General features: G+C 45.7%; 3 protein-coding genes across 4 annotated transcripts; all 3 read left to right on the plus strand.

Annotated features, from left to right (window-relative positions):
- Positions 1–6,389: 6,389 nt before the first annotated feature.
- On the plus strand, positions 6,390–10,088 carry LOC124661460 (dol-P-Man:Man(5)GlcNAc(2)-PP-Dol alpha-1,3-mannosyltransferase-like). The gene is made up of 13 exons (XM_047199316.1): positions 6,390–6,534; positions 6,621–6,655; positions 6,772–6,909; positions 7,010–7,078; positions 7,326–7,483; positions 7,602–7,668; positions 7,748–7,801; positions 8,292–8,380; positions 8,527–8,643; positions 8,803–8,909; positions 8,999–9,077; positions 9,171–9,227; positions 9,586–10,088. Exons 1-13 carry the CDS (start codon positions 6,390–6,392, stop codon positions 9,767–9,769), a joined length of 1,299 nt encoding a protein of 432 aa, XP_047055272.1. The 3' UTR covers positions 9,770–10,088.
- Positions 10,089–15,643: 5,555 nt separating this feature from the next.
- LOC124667282 lies at positions 15,644–19,147 on the plus strand. 2 transcript variants are annotated; one of them, XM_047204584.1, is made up of 9 exons: positions 15,644–15,761; positions 16,020–16,382; positions 16,520–16,553; positions 16,785–16,994; positions 17,200–17,289; positions 17,920–17,985; positions 18,065–18,156; positions 18,243–18,290; positions 18,796–19,147. In XM_047204584.1, the coding sequence occupies exons 2-9, from the start codon at positions 16,042–16,044 to the stop codon at positions 18,893–18,895; spliced, it is 981 nt and encodes a 326-aa protein (XP_047060540.1). In that variant the 5' UTR covers positions 15,644–15,761; positions 16,020–16,041; the 3' UTR covers positions 18,896–19,147. The 2 variants fall into 2 exon arrangements, with proteins under 2 accessions (XP_047060540.1, XP_047060541.1); XM_047204585.1 differs by having other exon boundaries at positions 15,646–15,761; positions 18,108–18,156; positions 18,796–18,908.
- Positions 19,148–20,417: 1,270 nt separating this feature from the next.
- LOC124665910 (ADP,ATP carrier protein ER-ANT1-like) lies at positions 20,418–23,494 on the plus strand. The gene is made up of 3 exons (XM_047203262.1): positions 20,418–20,726; positions 22,368–22,736; positions 22,852–23,494. The coding sequence occupies exons 1-3, from the start codon at positions 20,418–20,420 to the stop codon at positions 23,167–23,169; spliced, it is 996 nt and encodes a 331-aa protein (XP_047059218.1). The 3' UTR covers positions 23,170–23,494.
- Positions 23,495–25,571: the final 2,077 nt, after the last annotated feature.

Genomic DNA, 25,571 nt, shown 5'->3' on the forward strand with positions numbered 1-25,571 from the left:
CATGGGTCAATCCAACTTGAAAAAGAGTTCACCCTTGGCATTATAATCATCACATATATTTTTTTTGCCCGGTCTTTCTTAGGAGGGTGTTATACTTTCATCTAACGTCTAGAACTCTAGATTCAACGCAATGATTCTCGCTTACTTATGCAATTACTTAGTGCACAATAGCTCCACGTACAAAAAATGTTATTCAGCAACATTGAGGTGAATCTAGAGTTCTAGACGTTAAATGAAAGTATAGCACCCTATATGATATAAAAGTACTTATTTTTCGTCAAGCAAAGTACTTACTTATGAATATCTGAACACAAGAAAAGTACTTATTTTTCGTCAAGCAGAGCTTACCATACAAAGGAATGTCAAGTCCAGAAATGGGTAAGACCGCTTGAGCAAATTGAATAGCAGACACATGAAGAAATTCACTTGATTATGATTCAATATAAAGGGAGGTGTAAGTCAAAGTATTAACAAATCGACATATTATCATGATGATTCACTGAACATTGAAAGAACTGCGTGTCCACAGCATGGAATACTATATTCTAAACCACGGGGAGCACTACAATTTCAGATTTAATGATCAGTATAAAGAACAGTTGACCATGGTACTGTGGATCAATATTCAGAGTAGTGTCACCAATTATGAAGACAACATTGGTGGAATTCTCTCCAATCAGCAACTGCAGTATGCAATCACAAATACTACTTAGCTAGTAAGAACATACCGCCATTACTAATTTAAAAAAAAAAACTGGGAAAATATGAAGAACAAATGAAAGGTCTATTTTTTGCTGTTTGGTTCCAGACATGCAGCCTATGCTTTGCATATGGCCCCTCTTGACCTGTGGCACATAACTGAAGATACTGGCTATCTACACAATATGAAAACCAGAGGTGTGAAGCAACAGGAGGATAATTAAGTTATGGCTCAGGTTGTAAGCTGTGGCTCAGGTTCTCACTTTCTTCCTGAGTTGCAAGCTCATCACCTGATGCCACACTGCAGACTGACAACAACAAACTACTCATGCAACCAAAGCAACTTTAAAATGACAATGTGCCATATGCTGGACTGTACACAACTTTTACATCGAAAATCTAGGGAAAAGTGCAAGAAACAACACAGCCGATTCAAAGAAGCTATGAGTCTTAAAAATGTGAATAAATGTTGATTCAGTTGACATGTGCAACCGAGTAAAAGACCCACCAAGAGGCTCACACCTTCAAGCACACTGAATAACATTTGCAAACGTCAAAAATAAAATGAATTGCATTTGCACGAATCTCAGTGAAGAATGCAAGCAGCTCTAGTATTCTCAGAACAACGAAAATGTGAATAAATTGTACCCCTATATATATCTGGCTTCACTAAAATGCAGCTGTGAGGAAGCCAGCTTTCCAACAGAATTAAAGCTACCAATGCTTAACAAGGGATATGAAGCAAGTCACTCTGGGCGTTCGGGAAATCCCGAAAATTCGGGACGGGAAATTCGGGAAATAAATATTTCGGGAGCTGGAAAATGACACCCGAAATTGCACCTGCAAATGTCAATCCCGACAATTCGGGTACCCGACAATTCGGGTTCGGGAAATCCTGAATAGCCCGATTTATACAGTGAATCAAAAAAAAACAGTAGAGTTTCAGCACTGCGGACGATGGACGCGGACTTGACGACGATGCAGGGCCAGAGCGGAGGCCGGAGCGGTCCCGTGCGTGTGCGTCAACGCCGTCGAGGCGTCGAGCCGTGAGCCGTCGACGAGACGAAGAGCCGTGAGCCGGAGGGGACGTCGGGGAGGTGAGGTGGCTACGGGGACGGGGAGGGCCGGAGGGGAAGGGAAGGTGTCGACGGGGAGGGGAGTGGCGACCGGCGCCGCGGCGGCCGGCGGGAACCACCGCGCTGGAAGGTGTCGACGGGAAGGGGACTGGGGGCGTGTCGCGTGTCGCGTGTGGCGGCTGGCGACGGGACTGGGGGCGTGTCGCGTGAGTCTGGCTGTCTGGGGGCGTCTCGTGTGTAGTAGTCTAGGGTTTCCCCTTCACGTTCTTGGGTTGGGCTGAGTTTTGATGGGCTGGGCTCTGTTTCTTTGGGGATATTCGGGATATTCGGGATACCACGGTACAAACCCGAATTTCCTGAACAAATTTCGGGAAATCGAAACACGTTCCCGAATTAATGCTCGGGTTTTTCGTGTTCGGGATATACGGGTTCGGGATCGGGAATTTCGGGTTCGGGATTCGGGAATTATGCCCGGAGTGAGAAGCAAGGACACAACCCAGTAATGCATGAGTGCAGTTTAACAACATCACAGCTTGTGGCAGAATGCTACAACCTCAAAACAAAACTGGTGTATGTTACAGACCACCATACTAAAGCATCTCAAGCAGATTCTAGAATAAGTACAATATATGGATGAACCTTAAATATTCAATATATTATCAAGCCATTCATATATTTCCACATGCATAGTTTCCTAGTAGCCTGAAATGTATCCCAGACAGAAAACCATAGTCTAGATAAATGCCAAGACAAAACAAAAGAGAAATCTAGCAACAGAGCTCAATTTAACTTGGCATACAACTGTCCAAACAAGTAAATTAGTTATTAAAATATGCTAATAAGAACAGATACTACTAGATATACCCCAGCATCAGCAGGCCCGGAATCAACCCCAGATGGCAGTGTGGCACCTTCCAAGTGCATATGTGACTCAAATGTTGGCAGGGAAAAGCCAGGTCGGATGCCATATACCACCATGAGTTGCCTCCGTCGCCGCCGTCTCCAAGGACAACGGTGTCACTGTATTGTCTCTCATGTGGTACATGAGGCAGTCGAAAAGGACATCCTCAGGCCTCCTCTCCTGCTCCATAGGAATTGGCAATTTTCTTTCAGTCATAAAGTAGACACAATCTTCTCGAGCTCCAGGTTGGGCAGGGAGGGAGACAGAGCAACCTAGGCTGACAAAGAGAGCACGCCCCATCAATGTATCCACTTTGCTCCAGTGCCCAGGGCAATCGCCGCCGATCAGGTCCACTGCTTCTAAGACCTCGAACCGACATCGTATGGGCCTGACAATAAAGAGGCTCGAAGAGCGCTCCACAACAATCTGCCGTTCCACAAGAAGCAGCCGATGGTTGGACGGAACAAGATAGAAGAAGATGGCCAACTGGTGGCTGGCAGTCGAGTCAGGGTTCAGATCAATTCTTGGTTTGGCACATATGCATTTGATGGACCAGACACCGTCCTGCTCGGGGCTGGTGTCCAAGACATGCAGCTCCGGTGGTTGAAGACGTCCATTACCATACTCTGCAACGAGGACGTAGAGTTTCTCTTGGAAGATTGCAATGTCGACAACGTGGGCGTTTCCTGGGGGCACCCAAACCTTCGGTGAGCATGGTGTGGTGCCTCGTGGCGGTCCACGGGGAAAGATTTTGACCTTGTCGCTGGCCAGAAGAGCAACAACCTGAACAGACACCACCACCTTGCTTATCCTCTGATAGTTGGGGCAGAATATGTACGTGTCCACGCTGTCGAGGGTGATCTGCTGAAGGGTGGTCTTCCCGGTGGAGGGGTTCATCAAGCAGCAGCTGCGGTCGCAGTACACCAGGAAGAGCAAGTTGCCGGTGGAGAGGCAGAAGTCGACTTGGTCGAAGTAGTCGACGGGCATGCTGTGTTTCGCGCCGTCGGGGAGGGTGAGGTAGGTCCCGTCGCGGAGGATGAGCCAGAGGAGCGGCGGGGCGGCGAGAGCACGATACCGAGCCTCTCTGGCGAGAGATCGGACCATGGCGCGCTGTCGCTTGTTGGAGCGTGCTGGACCAGCCTGCGACAGAGCATCAGAAACGCCGTCGTCGCCGTCGCCGTCGCCGTCGCCGTCTCCTTGCTCGGCCAACCGAGGCCGAGGCAGAGACCTAGCCGGCGGAGCAGGGTCTCCGTCGCCTTGCTGGTTGAGGCACTGTGGCCGGCGCCGGGAACCGCCGCCATCGCCCGCCATCTTCTACGCGTCCCAAATCGAAAGGTCGCGCCGTGCCGCCGTCACAACCTCGGCGCAGATCCGCTCCGCCGCGCCGTCGCTACAGGGTTGGCGGAGCCAGGTGCTGCTTGGGTCGACGAGGGCACGTCTCCGACCTCCCCTCAGGCCGCTTTGCTCGCCATCGACGAGGAGGGTCAGGGCCTCAGGGGATAGGTAGGGTTTTGGTGCGACAGATCTGGGACTGGGTAGAAATGAAATGGGACGAGAGGTTGGTATAAAAATGCGGTTCGCATTCAGTTGCTTGAAGGGTGTCTTCGCGCTTGCGCACATAGTACTCCAAATACCGGGCTTTGACATAAACTTTTTATTTTTTCTGATCAGAAAAATATATGAAAAAAAAAGAATTAATAAAGGTTATAAAGAAGAAAAGAAAGAAAACAGGGTCCATTGAATTTCAAGTATATTCAGCAGTTTCACCAATAAAATATGAAGACTTGTTTCACATTTAGAATTATACAAAAAGATTTATTTATTGTAAAGAGGTGTATTTAATACTTTTCCATCCCAAAATAAGTACTATAAATTTGTTCTAGATACAGATGTATCTATAACAAAAAAATGCATCTACATACATCCGTTTCTAGACAAAACTAAAACACTGCGGTAGTATAATAATAGGGTGTGACTATTTCTCTAACTTCGTTCTCATCTAAGTTGCAACTCATGTTGCAACTGATAGCAAACCTAATGGGCCGAATGTTTTATGTCAGTTGCAACTCCACTTGTAACTACAAAAAAAACTCTTTTTTTAATGGGAAAGGTCCCGAAGGACCGAGATTATTGCATTAATTCCAGGCGGTGTTACAAATTACAAGAGGGGGCTCAAGAAAAGTAAAAATTACAAACATGCCCTTGAAACACACACAAGAGACCTTTAAAAAATTCCTAAACAAGCAATCAAGTCCCTATGCCTCACCACCAAAGATCTGAGATGGTAACCGCCGTCGGCCATCGTCTTCCACACCAGGGACTAGACCACTTGGGAAGAAGAGGGCGAAGAATGCCTCTATCGCACCATCGAGCAGGGGCCTCCATTGTTGGAGGTTGAAAAGACGCTCCCATGGCGTCTGCAGATGCCTCCCTTTGGCGTCGAATGTCAGTGGCTTGCTATGGACCATTGTGGTACCGCTCGTCATCGTTGCAGCAGAAGCTTCCCGTCTCCGCCAAACTTGAACTCCCGGAGCTCGCACACAACTTCTACTCCCCTTGCCGCCACAGCCCGCTAGAGAAGAAGACGAAGACGAGTCCAAGAATCACCGCTCCCGGAGACCACATGCCTTATTTCTGGAGCTGCTGGTAGAGGTCGTTGATGCCGCATATGGATCCTCCCATTGGAGCGCTGCGACGAGGAAGAGCGCCATCAGTAAGCTCTGGATCTAGCCAACGAGATCCAGCGCGTAGCTCCCGGCATATTCCCAAACTCCGGCACAAGGCCAACCAGCAGAACCTACACGCCTAAAACTAGACCTACTAGAGAACCTATCTACTCCGGTGCTGCTCCTGGTCCAGCTTCGACCGCTATATATATCCCGGTGGAGAGGACATTGGAGAAGCCTGGTCTAGCGAGGTGAACTCTCAGTTATTGTAGAGAGAAGAGAAGAGGACTAAGGGAGAAAAAAAATCATGTTGCAACACAACTTGCAACTCATATGCACGAATCATGATGCAATCAAATGGTGTAGAAATCGTCTGAGAACGAATTTAGTTCTCAACTAGCTAAAAACTAGCAAATCACATAACAATATGTGTTAAACTCTATCCATGTTGAAAGAGCTTCTGTGCAGCGCCGGAGATGAGTCTATTTCGGGTAGTAGAAGTGAGGAATTTTAGATTCGGTATTAAATTTTGGATATTTGCATTTTCTTTCACTATATGCATATTTAAGGAGGAGCTGGGTACCCCTCATATGTATCTCTCCGTTTCATGAGACTTGTCTCAACTTTGTTTAAATTTATTACTTATTAAATAGTGTACATACTTTTTTACGAATGATGACTAAATAGTGTAAATACATCTAAATTTAAATAAAATTAAGATAAATTTTATGAGACGGAGGGAGTATGATTTTCGTAACGCCTTGCCCTTTAGTTAAAGTTGTTGAGGCAAGCGACATGGGCGATGTATAGGCATTGCCCGCCACAGGCTATGTATACATGCATACGCTGCAGAATTGGCCCGTCTAATCCGTAAGCTGGCCCGATTACTGACTTCATGGGCCGAAGGAAGCCTCTTCCGCACACAAGCCCGATGCACTGTCACGTGACGGTCCTACCAAACCAGCCAGCGACTAGCTCACCGGCCGGACAAAATCGGCTCGCGCGCCGCCTCCTGGATCTACCGCCGCGCGGTGGTCGCCGGCAATCATGGCGCGCACTCGGCTGGTCAAGGAGAGCTCCATGAGCACGCCGGGCAAAAAGCCAGCGGACCGGAGGCGCCCGCTCCACTTCGCCGCCTTCCTGCTGCTCGCCGACGCCGCGCTCGTCGCCCTCATCATCGCCTTCGTCCCATGTCCGTTCGCACCTCCCCCCATCTCCCTCCCTCGGCAGCTATCTCTTGCTCGCAGCTCACCGCCGTGCCGTTGCTTCCGTGTGCAGATACCAAGATCGACTGGGACGCCTACATGTCCCAGGTAGTACCTGCAATCGACTAACGCAAGCTCGTTTTTTCTCCTCTCTCTCTTGGCTGGAGAATCTCGAATTCGGGTTCAATCAATGTGAGGTTCTGAGTTTTGCCTTGGTGTGGAAGGTGGATGCGTTCCGGGACGGGGAGAGGGACTACACCAAGATCGAGGGCGACACGGGGCCGCTGGTCTACCCGGCCGGCTTCCTCTACGTCTACTCTGCAATCAAGTTCCTCACCGCCGGTCAAGTTTTCCCCGCTCAGGTCACCCCTGTCTGCTAAATCCGTCTTGGTTCCTCCGGCGTTGCATCAGTCACTGGTTAGATAGATGTGCTGCTCACAACGAGTTCTATTGCATCTGCAGATTCTCTTCGGTGTCCTCTACATTGTCAATCTGAGCCTTGTTCTGCTGCTTTACATCAAGAGTGAAGTGGTATGACTGCGAAATACTAACTGATGTCTTATTCATAATTTTGCTCTAGTTAGTTTTACACTTCCAAACCCAGAACAAATCATATGTTTAGTTCAGTGAGTTTGAATGATTTGAAAGGGGAATCCAAAACCGTCTCAGCGTTATTTGACCAGTAATCGAAATCGTTCCACGGGCAGCACTTTCGTGGAGCTGTTTGTTTACCTCATGTTGTTTCTGATCCCTCCCTGTTTCTTGGCCATGACGGCAGCTTCCTTGGTGGGCTTTAGGTTTGCTTTGCTTATCGAAGAGGGTTCACTCCATCTTCGTGCTCCGTCTTTTCAACGACTGTGTTGCTATGACGTTGCTCCATGCTGCTATGGTTTTGATTGTTTATCACAAGTGGTACCTCGGTCTAATTATCTTCAGGTGATTATGAACTGCATGTATGAGTATGGCATTGGTCCATTATTCCCCCGAGATAACATAGCGCTGCTCACTAGTACGTCCTTGTTGCTCACGTTTAGTTGCAACGCTCTTGCTGCAGTGGAGCTGTCTCAGTTAAGATGAACGTGCTCCTTTTCGCTCCATCTTTGTTTCTACTAATGCTGAAGGTACAGATTTTGCCCCACCATGATTTTTTACCTTACATCTTATGCTACAAACTGTTAACTTCCTACGTTTTTGGTACAGGCTATGAGTATAAAAGGGGTCTTTGTTGCCTTGTTGGGAGCTGCAGGAGTACAGGTGTGTTTTGCTTTACTTAATTCAAGTCATTTTAATTTCATTGGTACAAGTTGTTGAATGGTTTTCTTAGCACCATGTGTTAACCACATTTTCGCTATGCTATATTGATAGTTCCTTCTAGCCTGCCAACATGAGTTGTTCAGATATGACAAATGCGGAATGTTGCTATGCTAGGTCTTGCTTGTTTTACTTCAAGTTATAGTGACATCTTCCTGTAGTGTATTGTAAGGGGTTCAGTTCACAATCCGTTGGACAGTTTGATTATTATAATTTCCTGCTGAATGCAATTACTTATGCAGTAGTTCTCGCATATGTGGTTTTATGTTTCAAGATATTGCCATTTTACGTGGAAATTATTTGTGTACTTGTTTTGGCCGAGGAAAATAGGAATTTGGTTGTAGTGCTCTATGTTGCTAGGGTAGTGGTTAGATGGTCAGATGGATATGAAGTATCTCCTTATGTCTCTAATGCTTTGCATTTCCTTGTCTAGGTTTTGTTGGGTATACCATTCTTGTTGTCACATCCTGTTGAGTACATCTCAAGAGCTTTCAATCTTGGGCGTGTCTTCATCCATTTCTGGTGCTTATACAATATCTCTTGAGCTTTGAACCATTTCAGTGCTATCATTATACCCAGTATATCGCACTCATAGCTTTGGCTTCATAGATTTATTGTTTACTGCATACGTAGAACTGTGATACCTCTTACCTGTTTTATTTTTTCAGGTCTGTCAATTTTAAGTTTGTCCCTGAGAAGTTATTTGTGTCAAAAGAGCTAGCTGTTACGCTATTGATCTTCCACCTCTCTGCTCTTATGGTGTTTGCACACTACAAGTGGTTTAAGTAAGTATCAACATTAGGTATAATCAGTTGCTAGGCTCATAGGAAAGGTATACATGTGATAAACTCTCACGTTAACTGTCTTATCGATATTTGTGCATTTTGACCAATGCCATCTGATAGTTGCTCTTTGTAATATGCTATTGTTGCCTTTGTTGACAGGCATGAAGGTGGCTTGTTGCGTTTTGTGCATTCCAGATTTAAAGAGGCTACATCAATTCAACAGCTTATTTCCTGCAAGCCAGTAATGTCAAATCTCAGTAAAGAGCGTATGTTGGCCGTAAAGTTTGCATTTTGTATTTTCACAACATTTGGAACTATTTCTTACCAGACTAATGAGATAACTACTTCAATCCAGATATTGTAACTGTCATGTTTGTTGGAAACTTCATTGGCATTGTGTGTGCCCGATCATTGCATTACCAATTTTATTCTTGGTAAGTGCTCCGCCACCACCATTACACAACATGTGATCCTGTCCCGTTACCTATGAATGCTGGAAATTAAGTTTGTTCTTTCCATATTTACAGGTACTTCTATTCATTGCCTTTTCTTTTGTGGAGAACACAATTTCCAACAGTAGTAAGGTAAGGCACAGCACCTTGTCTACATCATCTTTCCACCTCAAATTATAGTATGCTTGCTACTGTTTGAAGAAACCACCCATGGTCATGTTGATAGGAATGCTTCTGTTCCCTCAGCCACCATACCTCAGCTGCACCTTTTACATCCGTTTTCCACCTTAATTTTATCATGCATGGTATCTGTTTGAATAAATCACTCTTAGTCATGTTACTGTTTTTACCGGCATAGTCATGTTAGTTTTTTAATATAAGTTCTTATGTTCGCTGTTGTCAAAGATTATATGTGTTCCTTCAGTGGTGATTCCTTTTGTAGTATTCATACTTGGTTTGTTCTCTCATGGCATATCCTTCATTCTCTCAGGATCATTTTATTTGCTGGCGTGGAGCTCTGCTGGAATGTTTATCCTTCTACTGCCTATTCATCACTGCTTCTGTTGTTCCTGCACATCTTCATCTTGTTTGGCCTATGGAGTTCACCTGCTGAGTACCCCTATGTCGATAAAAAGGACAAGACAAACAGTAAAAAATTGGGCAAGGCAATGTGAGGCTTCCCTGCAGAATATTTTGATCTTCTGATGTAGCAGTAGTGAAAACACTAGATACAAGTATACAACAGCAGAAAGGTCTTAAATCTGAAAAGAAGTACTTTGACACACTGTACTTTCAGACTTTTAGCATGCCTACACTTGGTGCAGGCCTAAGTTTTCGAGGTGAACATCTACTCATACAAAAGACGCAACATGTCAACGTATATGGAAACGTTACCAACTATGGTGCTGTATAATCTTCTTTGTGCGTAGCCACTGTTGTTATACTATATTATTAACTCGAAAGTTCTTCTGAAAAACTATACCCTTTTTGCTCTTTGTTGTAGAAAACTACTGAAAAGTTATGATGTGTGAGAACAGCTTTTCAACGCTGCCATAGGGATAGCAGCTTCCCACAACCTATAACTTCTCCTGCCCCCCCCTTTCAAAAAATAAGACGTGTATTTCGTAAAAAAACAGTATCTTCTATGTTTGACTAATATTATAAAAGTTTAAACATTACCAAATCAATAACAATGTCAATACCACCACAATACTCATAGTGCATTCATCTATATCGTAAAAATTCATATTTTTCTATATACATAACAGTATATCTGATTAAACTTAGCATGTCTCGACTTTTAACTGAATTGACTATTTTTTCGGAACGGAAAGAGTATAAAAAACACAGAACAGCAATTTGCAAACGATCCCTTGGATTCCGATTCCGGGTATACTTGGATTAAAGTGCCTCAGAACTACTCGGCATCGATCGACCTCCGTCGCCTATATAACAAGGACGTGCATATAACAGCGTCGTCCAAACGTGATTCGCGCGCGACGAAATAACAGCGTGTGTCTTCTCGCCGCACGTTCGCACGCATCCATGGCGACGACGGCGTCGCTGCCGTGCCTCATCTTCGACCACGGCGACGAGCAACGCACCACGACGCTCTACAGCGTCTCGGACGGCGCGCGCCGCTCCTGCGAGGAGATGGAGGAGGAACTGCGCGGCAAGCGGAGCTGGGTGACCTCGCACGGCTGGCTCCTCCTCTGGGACCCGGCGACGCTCGCCACCTTCCTTTGGGACCCGCGGGCCGCCTCCTTCGACGGCAGCAACAACAAGATCGCGCTCCATGCCTGGGCCTCGCCGCCGGAGGCAGGCACCGCATGCGCGCTGTCCGGCGATCCCACGGACCCCGACGGCTTCACGGTGGTGGTCCTCGAGTCGTCGGACGACACGGCCCTGTGGTACTGCCACGGCGGCGGCACGCCGTCGCCGTGGGCCAGGCACGAGTACGACATCGGCGGCACCCGGGTGCCGTGGGACGAGACCTTCTTCGCGAAGCGGTACGTGCCCGGCCTCGCGGCGTGCGGCGGCGGCAAGTTCTACTGCGACGTCTCGTCGGACGAGTACGGCGTGCTCGAGTTCTCGCCGGAGCCGGCCTTGGCGACCGTGAAGATGGCGAAGCCGGTCGAAATCGTCGTCCCGCCGGGGCAGTGCTACTCCAAGCCGTTCGCGTACACACTGGACCTAGACGGAGAGGTGCACACGGTGTGGATCTTCTTCTCCGACGCGGAGGCTGGCGCCGTCGTCGACGTCGCCGTCTACAGGATGGATCTCGCTGGCAAGAGGTCCGTCAGGGTGGAGAGCATCGGCGACCGGGCCATCCTCGCCGGCGGCTCCAAGTGCTGTTTCGCAGGCTGGTGTCCGGCCACCGAGTCCGGGCTGCTGCCCAACGGCGTGTACTGGGTGCACCCGTCCGAAGGCCGCCTGTACGTGTACGATGTTGGCGCCAACACGGAGGAACTCGGTGAGGGTGCCGGAGAGCTGTCTCGCCTCCCGTTCTGGATTGTTCCCCGCATATAATTTGGAAAAGACAATCAGAACCTTTAGACATGCAGTAATCCCTCCCTTCCATGGGTAGGGGATGCCATTATCCCAAATACGACGTAGGAACAGCGATAGGCCGGTAGTTTTCAGATGAAGATTTTGGTATCCACTGCCGAACTCACGAGTGCAGGCCTGCAGGGTACACTTGTATACATGACCCTCAATTTTTCCCTGTTTAGAGTAGACGGTGGCGTGGTTTTGGGAGACTATGCCGTGACAAAGAAACAAAATAAACCCTCTGCATTTATCGGTTTCATCTAATGAAATTGGGCCGAGGGACTCTCGCTTCGAAAAAAGTCATTCAATTCTAGACTGTCCAAATTGATTGGACCGATTCTTCAATTCAATTATGTATAATATTCTCAACGTTTTATGTTCAACTTTATATGATCAATTAATATTTTAAGTTGAACATGCCGTTTTGGCAAACCTTCCTTTTATCACATGATGCATGCTACTGAATCTAATTAATCGTATACAAATTTGTTAAGTCAGTTAACTTCATGTGTAACTTTGTTTGACATCCGGTGCCTCGCTGAAGGCAACGCACGGAACCTTGCAGCATAGAATCCATCGTAGGTGGAAGGAGCGACCAGCGAGAGTATTCTAATGTTGTCGCTCGTTTCTGACTGAGGATTGACTCGTTTCTGACCCGTTCCTTGTGATGTTGTTCGTTGGATGAAGCTGGACGGTGGATTCTTTGCCTCAAGGCGCTCCGTGCCTTGCCTTCAGCGAGGGGGGGGGGGGGCACGGCCCCCCTAACATACACATATCTGCCTATGTATTTGTTATTCAATAAGTAGCTTATTTGAATCATAAACTTGCGAGCTCACCTACAGAGTTTTTTGAGATAAAAAACGGTTGGTATCCGTTGCTCGAGTAGATAGAAATATGAGTAGAGCTTTCCTACTATTCATTATTACGCTGATCTTCTCTGGCGTGGGATGCGGGGCATTCAGGTAGGTGGGGTTTCGTTGTGATGGATACTAGCATGCGAGGATCCCTAAATTTGAATTCCCAAGGTTAGTACGTAGGAAGATCAGAGTGGATAGCAGAAACAATTAGTACACAGGGAGATCGAAACAGGATATCATAAGCAGTTAGTAAGTACTACCTCCATTACCGGAAAGTGCCTTTGGCACACGAGCACCCCTGATTTTTGAAAAAATTAAAAAAACATATTTTTAGGTCTTGAAAAAACTGAAATTAGATATCCACATACATATACCCATTTCTGGCACGGGAGAAAATTTTCAAGGGAAGATATATTGTATTTTGAGATATACAAAAAGACAAATTTCTTATGAAAATCTGAGTTTTCAAATCTTTAGATACAACCACAAATTTGTTTTTCTTCTATAACTCAAAATACAAACAAAATTTCACAGGAGTACATGTACATGTTTTCATGTAATAAATTTAATAATTTTTTGAAACACATAAATATAATTTTCAAATATTTTAAAAACCATGTGCACCAAATCTTCTCTCCTCCACTAGGGATTATAAGGTCCTTGAAATTTTAGCCCAACTTTGCCCATAAATTTAACAAATAAAATATTAACTTTATGTTACATAAATTGTACCTTGGATTCATATTTGTCAGAAGTTTTCAACTGTATAATTTTTGTGACAAATAAAGTATTTATTGTTAGTTAATTTCAAAGTCAAAGTTAGACTCAAATTTGTAGAGGGGGTTATGATCCCTAATATAGGTACCCATAGCTCTAGTAATAACTGCATATTTACTCTCGATGACAGAGCCAGATGCCCACGAGTAGAGTTATACAGTCATAGATGATGTCTCCCTAGCCTGATCCGTATCCTTTCAGGTGTTATTCCATTATACAAGATTAACAGAAAATTAGTTTTAGCAAAGTAAACTGCAAGCTGAGAGAATACTTTTTTTACATGCACCATCAGCTACACTAGTTCAAGAAAAGAAAATGAAAATTTTAAATGTACCGCTACAATGCAATAATAATGTCCATAAGCCAGGTTTACAACGTATCCACTCTTCCGCTCGGTCTAGTCTGTGATAAATGTCTCAACCGCTGATGGCCTTGCGGGTTTTTTGGGATGGGTGTGGGTGGGCAGCAGCCCCCCCTAACATACACATGGTTGTCTGCATACCTACTATATTTTACCTAGAATTATTTGTTTTTCAGTAAGTAGCTCATTTGAATCATAAACTTGCGCTTTTGAGATAAAAGCGGTTCATATCCGCTGCTCGGTTAGATAGAAGGATATCTTTGTTCAATAGGAAAGTTCCCCTTCTCCTTAGTTGTTGCTTTCCTCATGAGCACGCCACCAGATGTACCGCCTGCCGCACTATGGTTCCGCCCAATACAGTTATACAATCTTAGATGATGGCTTCCTAACCCGAGCCGTATCCATTTCAGCTATTGTGCCAATGTACAAGATTAACATAAAAATAGGCATTAGCAAAGTAAACTGCAAGATGAGAGCATGGATAATACTTTCTTATTTTGCATGCACCATCAGCTACACTAGTTTAAGAAAAAGAAAAGGAATTTTCAGATGTAGCGCTACAATGCAGTAATAATGTCCATAAGCCTGTTCAGTGAGTGGAATGTCATTCCGATAGCCGGGTTTACAACATATTCACTCTTCCGCTCGGACTACTCGGTGATAAATGTCTCAACCGCTTTGGTCTAACAAATACTCAGCGGCACAATAGTACAATGTTTTATGTGGTGGGCGCAATACCTTCTTGTCAACGTCTGTAGTCCCTTGAGCAGACGATCCATCAAAATCAAAATCCATGTGTGCAAAGTCAGGGTTACACGAAGAGGAACCGTCTGCATCCTCGCTCCCAGCCCGCTATATCCAACCATCCCATTGTCCATTGTATATGGACAAGAAATAACCGGACCCACATCGCAACAACCAATTACAAGTCAAGAGAGGTCCTGGATGAGATTGTCCTAATTTCTAGGCAATTTTCTGAACTACTATGAAGTGTGCTCGATCCATAATCTATGATACAAGTAACTACCATTCATCCGACCGAGAAAGAAATCTAGACCATGCAACCCCTAGCTAGTCGGGGCATCCCCGGAGGCACAACTTCCCGGTGGAGATTTTGTTGTCGGTTGCAACTCCGTAGCAGCCTAGCAGGCGTGCATGATTTCAGGGTTTTCAACTCGCCATTGAGGAGATGTCGGGTTAGGGCGAACCAAATTTAGCTACCCCTTAGATGTGAATTACAATGTGTCGATGCAAATTACAAATAATTGGCCATTTGCACATCACTCCGGTTCTATTCGACATAAACCATATATACATGTCTTAGCTTTGTCTTAATTTTGATGCAGCACTGCCGCCATTGTCTAAATCCTTGCGTTTGTTAGTTAGTTATATAAATTTTGAAATAAAATGTGTTGTCGAACTTATGTGGAGGATTGGTACGAGCACCAACGGGTCAAGGAAGAGACGGGCAGGTACATGTTTGTCGACACGCCGGCCGGCCGTCGCAAAGACAAAACGATACAGGCAAACTGCGCCGACGAGTCAGCCGACAGAGAGATCCCCGGGTCCATCTCACATTCTCACCACACCCCGTGCGGGGCGTGGAGCACGCTGGAATCAGACACCGGAATCGGGATACGTGGCTGCGCTTCCAGCTTTGTGCACCTCCTCTGTCTTTCTCTGCACCTTCCTGTGGCCGCGAGAGAGTGAGAGCCGTACAGGCATCCCGATCCATCCCCGGCGCCGGCGACCCGAGTGCGAGACGAGCACGCAGCGCCGCCGGGTAAAGACCCCAAGATTCACCCGTCACGTGCCCCTGATCCTGTCGCCCGCATTTACGATTCTTTGCTGTACTACTGCACTGTGTACTGTACTGATGCGCGCGTGTCTCTCCGATCTGACACCAAACCAGTCGGCAGAGTTGGACCTCCAGGTAGAAGAGGCGGAAGCTTGGACCTTGGACTGCACAAGGCGGTGACGCGAGAGGAGGAGGAGAGGGGCGGCTGGCTCGCGGCTTCTTGCCCCCCACCCACTACTCCTCTTCTCGGCCGGGGAGGCGGCGGCCCTGTTCCCGGCCGGCGCCTGATCTCCCCGTCGGCGGTTCGATCCACGGATCACTAGGTAATCCAGCCCCCTCTTCCTCTTCCTCTGCGCAAGCTGCTTGATGTCCGCTGTTTATCTGTGTTCTGCGTGGGCGTGGATTGGGCCATGGAATCATGGCGCAAAGGTTGCCTTTTCCCTGGGGTACAGGTTGCCACTCCCCTTTTTCTTTCTTTCGCTGTTCGGCGATTAGGAAATCGAGCAGTGTGATCTCTCCCTCTGTCGGCAAGAAAGGGAGAAAACATTCGCTGATACAGTTTATTGTGAATCTGGTGGCAGGGGTCAACCACTGTCATCCGCCATGCTCACGGACACCACTGACCCGAGCTACTGGCTCAACTGGAAGTTCCTGCTCTGCGCTACCTGGGTCTACTCATGCATGGCGCTGGCCTGCTACCTGATCTGGAAGTACGAGGGGCCCAGTTCGCCGGCCGGCAATGGCGACCGAGTCGACGTAGAGGAAGCGCAGCCCCGGGTCGGGCCGGGAGTGGTGTATCTTGAAGATTGCTGGAAGCCCTGCCTTAAGCAGATCCATCCTGGATGGCTGCTGGCGTTTCGCCTCGTGTCCTTCTTCACTATGGCTTCCATACTTACCTATGATGTTGTTGTCGATGGATGGACCGTCTTCCTGTACTACACCCAGTAAGCCACCCTTCACTCTTCTTGGTCGTAATGACTGTAAACCAACGTTTTCGCTCTTCCTTGTGCAAGTGATCATTTCTTACTAGAGTAATGTTCAGAACTTTTCTTGATTATGGTTCTTTTGTACATTTTGACAGGTGGACGTTCTTGCTTGTTATCTTGTATTTTGGGGTATGCCTTTTGCTATCATAAACTTACTATGTAGTGTTCACTATTAGGAGTTATTCTTACCTACACCTGCAACTGAATAAAAGCATTACCTGCCAAACAAGTACTAGCTAATATATGAGATACTTTTTGACTGAATAACATGAAGTATATTGTGTCATGCATGCTTTCCATTGCGCTTTCCGCTGGTACTTACTAGGTGATGCCTCTAACGTACACCTTCTTCATATTTAGCTTGGCTCGGTGCTTTCAATTTATGGATGCTATCAGCATGCTTGCGGGACGAGTGGGGATGGATCTGCTGCAGATCATGGCTCATATATCATTGTTCCAACAGGGGAAAGTAGATATGACAATGGCACTAAGACTTCTTGTTTCAGTAGAACACATGATGGCCGGGAAATTGCAGGATTTTGGGGTTACCTGTTCCAAACCATGTTTCAGGTAATTCGCCGTACCTAATTGTTGTCACTTCACATTTGAACACAAAATGCACATTGTAGCTGAACTTCCGGACAGTAGAAATGAGAAACGGGCAATCAGGATCATATGGACGTTTGTTTGCTTGACATATCTGTAATTCTTTTAAAATTCCTTCTTTCTGTTCTTTCTAAATTCTAACCTGCTCAGTTTAATATTTTTGTTTCAGACAAATGCAGGTGCTGTGATGATTACTGATCTGGTGTTTTGGTTCATCCTCTACCCTTTCCTTGCCCGCAATCAATACGATATGAATTTTGTGAGTATTCAATCACATTTTTCAGGAAGTATGTGATCTTTAAGCTATTTGTTAGAAGAAATGAGAAGAACCAATGCCACTTGTTCGGTGTATCTAACTTAATTTTACCGTAGTATTTATTCCAAATTTACTTGCAAAACCATAAGAGACTATATACAAATGTTCCAAGTACATGTTTTTCTTGTTATTCTTTATAATAGCGTGCTACTCTCGGTCTTGCAAATGTTGAGACTTTGTCTTTGTCTGGAGCCTTCCTTCATGAATGGCTGAGTGGTTCTAACATCTTTGCCAAATCTTCGTTTTTTTTTTGTTGCGTCACTTCTCTAGGTCATTTTTTTCTGCCGTAGTACATTGTGTGTGTTCTTACTGACTGCATATGTCTGCACTTGTGCAAGACAGATACACAATTTATAATGATAAGTGTTGATGTACTGCTTCCAGCAGCTGCATTAGTTATTTGGTCTGGTCTTTGAAAGAAAAAGAAAAAAAAAACATGATCAGACATTGTGGTACTTTACCTTTTTATCTTGGCCTTAATACACACGACCTCAGAATAGAATTTATATTCAGTGGCTTGTTAACCTATTCTTTGCTAAATTTCTTATCTAATGTTTTGATTACATACTGCAGTTGCTGATTGGAACACATTCAATCAATGCTGTCTTCATAATTGGTGACACCGCTCTTAATAGCTTGGTAAATATTTCATGCCAGAACATTGAACCATACCACAGACACCTAATATTTATACTGATTATTATATCTGTAATCGCAGCGTTTCCCGTGGTTCAGAATAGCATATTTCATGATGTGGACAGGCATATTTGTTACTGCTCAATGGATCATCCATGCCAATGTGTCGATTTGGTAATATTTTAACTTACATTTCCCGTTATATTAAATATCATTGAAGTGTAATTTTCTCATGTGTTTATATTATTCAATTTATTCAGGTGGCCTTACCCGTTTCTGGACTTGACATACCCTGGAGCACCTATATGGTAAGCAGAGAAAAGATGTACTTCTGTAGTGCTGAATGGCATTCTAACGTGCGCAACTGCTGCATAACTGAGTTGGTATCGTTGCGTAGAATTTATACATAGATGAAAGTAGAACCTCTTGATAGTACGAACACAACAAATAATTAGTGATGCAAATACTTTTGAGGATGAACTTTTTTTCAAGTTAAGATTGACTGCGCCTTAGACATTTATCCGGGCTATGGTTATTCCCGCGGATACTTTTCAGGGTATACGGATTAGTGAATAGATAAGAAGGTGCAACAGAAGTATGACCAATTTGACATTGTAGTTTATATTTTATGTTCTTGTACACTGTGCCATACGTTGCACTTCAATTATAACAGAATCTAGTCGTCTCACTTGATTAGGGTGTTTTGTACTGTAAAGGCGTTTTGTTTTAACTTGTAAGGCTTTCTGCCATACACAGCTTTTTTTTTTCTAGAATAGTTCCTGCAGTGATCTTGATCAACTGTACTCATGTCAGGTACTTCGTGGTAGCGTTGCTGCACTTGCCTTGCTACGGTCTCTTCGCCCTTGTTCTGAGGCTCAAACAATCTCTGCTGCAAAGGTGCTTCTACACTTAAGTGAAGTAGACAAGAAGATACACATATACATACTGCTACAATTTATTCCCATTTTTTCCTTGTCCTGAAAACTACACGGAGCTGCTGGGACATACTTAGCTACATTCTTCAGAGTTAGGTACCTGTAATTCCCCGTACTCAGAAAGCACGATCTCTTTACGGGTCTCTTTCTTCAAAGCGGGTGTGTAAATTGAGTAATTGACACGGCATATGTTCCCCCAAAATTTTGAGATTCATAGCTTCTTTGAACCAGCTGTCGTTTCATTCTGTTTGCTTAACTTCCAGTGGAGAAATTTGTGCGGTCCAACATGTGGCATGCACCATTTCAGTGTTGCTTTGGTTAAATTGATGTGGCCGTCCTGTTTTTTGCGTACTAGAGTAGTTGCCTGTTTTCACCTCCACAGGCAGTCAGTGTGGCGTGGCGTCAAGTGGTAGAATGCAAAGGGAGGTAGGAAGTCTGAATTAGTGAGCAGGCATTGCTGCATGTTTTCTCGTTTAGACCAGTCTGCAGATCTTTTATCACTTGGGTTGATGTCCACCCGATAGTCGAAATGTATTTCTGAAAATTGTAAGAATATGATAAGTTGATATTTTTCACAGATGTGCATCATGCTGTAGCCTGTGTAAAGTCATAGTTCAAAATATGGCCATATGCATATTCTGTAAGAAGAAGAAAAATTTGAAAATTTTTTGAGAACCAACCTGAGGTTGGGTGGTTAGGAGGGTTGTTGTTCCTTCAGTCCCAGTCCACTAGAGTTCAAACCCCAGGTTTGACATCCGTGTGTTTCATAAAGGTGGAATATTCATTCAGTGGGAGGCGATGTTCCCGTCGACAGCGAGGCGTCTATGGTGACTTTGTCAATTTCATGATCCAATCCGCTGGCTCAGTCTTCCGGAGATGCTCATAGGGGTAGGGTGTGCGCGCGTGGGTTTGTAGGGGTGAGTGTATGCGCGTGTATGTGAGCGTCTACCTTTGTACTATGTTTCTCAAAAAAAAGTTTGCGAAAATCCAAAAACATATTTCAAATGTTTCAAAATTCTGAAAAAATATGTAGGTGTACATTTAGACATTCTATGTTCACACACAAAGTTTCTTAAAAGAATACTATTTTCTGTGGCTGTGAAAAAGAAAATATTTGCTCCAAAATAATTTCTCATGAGACATTTTTTTTTTACATATGCTACGAAAAATATCTTTTTCCGCAAAATATTTGTGTACGACAGATATACATCCAGTAACTTTTCTAGAAGTTCAAATATTTTCAATTACATTTTTCGTAATAGGTGCATCTAAAAACAGCTATGTCTAAAATTTGGGCAACCTGAACAAGCTGAACCAATTTATCAGTCAAACAGGCCTGATTTCGGCTGGGCCACTAACAGCAACAATCAACAAACATCCATCGTCCTCGTCTCCGTCTCTCCACCGATCGAGCTGAGAGACAAAGACAAAAGACCACCTCCTCTCCCCTCCCACGCCACGCCAGTACGCCACCAACTCCCCCTCTCGCGCTCGCCACCAATGGCCGCTGCGGCGGCGGCGGCCGCCACGAGCGCCGGAGACGAGCTGCAGCGGCGGCGCACGGCGAGGAGGGCGGCGGCGGACTTCGCGATGGGCGGCGCGGCGGCCGTGGTGGCCAAGACGGGGGCGGCGCCGGTGGAGCGCGTGAAGCTGCTGCTGCAGAACCAGGCGGAGATGCTGCGCCGCGGGAGCCTCACGCGCCCCTACGCGGGCATCGCCGACGCCTTCGCGCGCGTGCTCCGCGACGAGGGCGCCGCCGCGCTCTGGCGCGGCAACCAGGCAAACGTCATCCGATACTTCCCCACCCAGGTCTCGCTGCTTATATCCGATAGTACTACCTCCTTCGCTGGTTTTGTCCATCCATCTTTTGTTCTGCATTCTCGATTGGTTGCATCAGTTGCTCCGGCATGCGATTGGTTGGTGTCTGAAGTCTGAACTGAACTAGATTTAGTGCAGACAATCAGACAGGCTTCGGTAGATTTAGTGAGTGCAGCAGCGTAATGATGCCCGTGGGCTGATTGAGTGGGGGTTACCTGCTGATTCTCTCCACCCACACATATTTTTTGTGGTCTCAGAACCCTGCTTCCTTAAAAATGAAAATAATAAGTTGCTCACAACTCGGGTGCTGTCTGACTGGTAGCTTTCTCGCCACAAAATATAATTTCTCTTCCTTTTGGCCAATTCTAATTTTATATCTAGCACTAGAAAATGCTACTATCAGATTTATCAAAAAATGCAGAGATATTGCCGCACAAAATTGTGCCACCCCTCGTAATATGAATTAATCAAGATCCAGCATTCACATCCACGATGCATACACCGCGCTTCAGAGGCACAAACTTTCTGGAATGCAAAGATGTTAGAGGAATATCAAGGGCTCATGGTCACACCGGGTCTAATCTGATAATGGTTATGCAGCCGAACAATATATGGGCGACTGACTGGTATATGCACTACAGTTACGGAATGTCTATAGCCATGCTCCTGATCATGGATTCTCATGGGTACTGTATAGAGTGGAGTTAGGAAAATACCTAGTGTGCGGACAGTTTACTTTTGCAGAAGAAACTTATGCTTCTGCTGTTGCAATCATATTTTTGAAGGCTCTGTGTAATAGCTAAGAGCGAGACCTGCATTCTGTTTCCCGTTCAACCATCAAACATGGGTACATTACCCTCATTGCTCTTAATTCTTCGAATGGAGTCAACACTGTCATGAAAAAACTTTGCAGTTGAAAAGTGGAACGTAGGCTCGTTTGTGCATTTCCTCTGTAGGCTTGTTACTTTGCGGTATGAAAAAATAAATCGATGTTGCTTGCAACTCTGGGTGCTGGCTGACTGTTAGCTCCTATCTTTTTTCTCACTATAGAATATAATCTCCCCGCCTTTTGGCCAATTCTAATTTTATACCTAGTACTGGAAAGCAGGAATGACTTACAGTCTGATTGGTTAGGTGTGAAAGAGTTCCTGGTAGCTTTACAGAAAAACCTGAGATCGATGTGTCTTGAATATAATATAGAATTGGTCGACTGCTTGTTTCTGGTGGCATTATGAAAAATCAGGGTGATGCAGCTGACTTACCACTATTTACTATAGCTCTATAGCCATGATTTTACAGCCGGTTACTATAGTTCTAAAATAGCCATGTTTTTCATCATTGATTCTGATGGGCGCTGTATAAAGTGGAATTAGGAAAGTAGCTACTGTGCGTATAGTTTGGTATTGTAGAAGAAACTTACGCTGCTGCTGTTGTGTATGTTCTGCAGGTGCTTTATAATAGCTAAGAATGAGAACCACATTCCTTTTCATGCTGAACTACCAAACATGACCCTCTGTACATGTCTTGATGTATGTACCCTTCTTTAAAATGAGAAAAACTTTGTTGCCATGAAAAACCTCTACATTTCAGTAAATGGAATAATGATGCCTCACTCGTGCACTTCCTGTGCAGGCTTGTAACTTTGCGTTCAAAGGCTACTTCAAGACTCTCTTTGGCTATGACAAGGAGAAGGACGGGAAGTGGAAATGGCTAGCTGGAAATGTAGCATCTGGCAGTGCTGCGGGAGCTACAACGTCCTCACTGCTATACCATCTGGACTATGCACGGACACGGCTAGCTACTGACGCAATTGAATCTCGACAAAACAAGCGTCAGTTCAAGGGGTTGCTAGATGTCTACAGGAAGACACTCAAAACTGATGGTATTCCTGGACTGTACCGAGGCTTCAGCGTGTCTATTGTTGGTATCACTCTATACCGGGGCCTCTATTTTGGCATCTACGACACCATGAAGCCCCTCGTCCTAGTAGGCCCGCTGGAGGTAACACCATTAATTCACTCTTGTTACATATATGAGGTTCTTGGGCACGGAATCAAGTTGACACACACACACACACACACACACTGAATTACTTTTCTGTTGGATACATTTGCAGGGAAATTTTCTGGCCAGTTTCGCCTTGGGCTGGTCAATAACTACATTCTCTGGGGCCTGTGCCTATCCATTCGACACACTCCGACGAAGGATGATGTTGACTTCATTGCAACCGTTCAAATACAGGAACGCCTTCCATGCCGTACAACACATAGTTGCCACGGAAGGGTTCTTCACGCTGTTTCGAGGGGTCGGTGCAAATATCCTCTCAGGAATGGCCGGAGCTGGAGTTCTCTCCGGGTACGACCAGCTCCAGCGGCTCGCAGGCCAGCATGACTACAAGTTCGAGAGCAAGATGAAACAAGGGGCGTTGAAATGACACGCATATAGGTATGATGTAGGCAGATCCTGGGCTGTTCAGTCTGAGGTGGCCGCATAGGATGATTCCAGCAACAATTATATGAATCTGGTAGTAGACCAAAACTCTTGACTGCATCGGTTTCGCAGCAGTTGGTGGGAACGGATGTGCAGGCGGGTCTCTTGAGCTTTGAACATCATGGCGATTCGACTTAGCCTTCAAATGTAAATTAATACGGAGGCTAAAGTTGCTGTCCACAGTACACGGTGAATGTAAAATGTAGAAAACACTTGTGGATAGAATGTGCATAATTCAGTGATCAGTGGAATGCTAATTTTCGATTTCAGAGCAGTTTTTAAATCTTTTTCAGCCTCGTGTGTTACAGGCTGTTTCCTATTCATCATCTTTTTGAGTTTTCATGTTCTCAGTGTCGGAGGTTTCAGTTCTTCTGCTCCCTGGTTAGACACTATTCTTCGGGATTTTTTTTAACAGGGGGCGGTCGAGAAGGACCGAGAGTATCATTCATTTTTCAGCAGTGGAGTTGCATTTTACATGAAGCAAATGCGTCGGCAGGAGCCCAAATTTTGGTATGCGGTCCAAAAGGCCTTTTGGAGGAATTGTGTGGGTGGGGTGGTGTTGTGCATACATACACGATGTGTTATGCATAGTTTATTTTGCTAGCTAAATCCTTATTGTTTTGTTAGAAAATCCTTATTTTTGTGTTAGCTAAATCCTTATTTTGCTAGCAAAATAAACTATGCATAACATATCGTGCATACATGTTGGGTTGTGCCTTTGAGATCTGGGCTGTTTTGAATTCTCAAATCTACTCTTTCTGTTTGGGTACGTAAGATGTTTAAATATTTTTTGTTCACTTATTTTAGTTTGTATCTAGTTAATTTTTAATATGTAGGTTCACTTACTTTAATTTGTGTCTAATCTATTTTAAAAGTACCTAAAATATCTTATATTAATACATGGAGGGAGCATTAGTTAGATGTGCTCCTCCTTTAGAAAATGCTAGATATGCTCCGTAGTACCAAACTTTGTTTTTGCGGGGGTAAAGGGATGCTAGATATGCTCCGTAGTACCAAACTTAACGAGTTGGTTGCAATATTATGGCGGTGTCCCTACTTGACGCTTGTGCTAGTGACGATAAAGGATTGTGGGTCAAGGGAGATAGGATGTAGGGCGGCGAGGAAGTGAACTACGGTCAGAGTGGGTGATGTGGATGTGTATGTTATATAATTTAGAGGTGACAACTTTTAAATTGGAAATTCATTTGTGTCTGGATTCACAATTAGATATGAAAACATGACGGGTTCTATATATGTATATGAAATAGAAAAATATAGGGAGCATGTGTTGACACAGAGGGCTTAGGGCCTGACAAGTGTTGCACCGCCAAGATGAACAATGGAGGAAGGATGAACGGGTGAGTGGTCGAGGAGGGAGAATGTAGCAGGCGGAAGTACATGGCTGTTAAACCCGGTATTAATTACTTCTATAAATGTTGAAAGACTACCCTCTCAACCAGGCCATCTGAAAGGGGCAAATCAATCCTGGTCGCACGTTTGTGAAACCCACCTCCCACTTTCTTCCTCAGCCGTCCGATGTGGTGAATTTTTTCTCACCAGTTGCTTCTCTGGATGAGTCTATGACGCCCGGGGCCGCCTACGTGCGGGGGCCAACGGTTAGAGACGACCACGTACACTCGTTCGGGTCACCTTCCGTCTCCATCCGCGGGACAGTGAAAACCTAGATCGAGGCATCCAAAGCCGCGACCCAATCCCCGCCCCTCCTCTCGTCTCACCTCCTCCCCAATCAGCGGAGGCCAGCGGACTTCTATAAATGTTGAAAGACTACCCTCTCAACCAGGCCATCTGAAAGGGGCAAATCAATCCTGGTCGCACGTTTGTGAAACCCACCTCCCACTTTCTTCCTCAGCCGTCCGATGTGGTGAATTTTTTCTCACCAGTTGCTTCTCTGGATGAGTCTATGACGCCTGGGGCCAGCTACGTGCGGGGGCCAACGGTTAGAGACAGCCACGTACACTCGTTCGGGTCACCTTCCGTCTCCATCCGCGGGACAGTGAAAACCTAGATCGAGGCATCCAAAGCCGCGACCCAATCCCCGCCCCTCCTCTCGTCTCACCTCCTCCCCAATCAGCGGAGGCCAGCGGCGCGCCGCCTCTCCCCCGAATCCGCGGCGCCGGAGAAGGAGCAGCCAGCCCGAGCAGCTTGGGCGGCCCATTCAGGTGGCGACATCGGTGGCGGCGGGCGGAGGTGAGGCGGGCGAGGCCGGAGACAGGCTGGCGCGGGGCGGATCCTCGGCAGCGGCGAACGGAGGCGTCGGGCGCGGCCGGAGACGGTCCGGCGCGTGACGGAACCGCGGCGGCTTCGACTGGAGGCGCCGGGCCTCAG

Source organism: Lolium rigidum, chromosome 6, assembly GCF_022539505.1.
Source record: "Lolium rigidum isolate FL_2022 chromosome 6, APGP_CSIRO_Lrig_0.1, whole genome shotgun sequence".
Lineage (NCBI taxonomy): Eukaryota > Viridiplantae > Streptophyta > Magnoliopsida > Poales > Poaceae > Lolium > Lolium rigidum.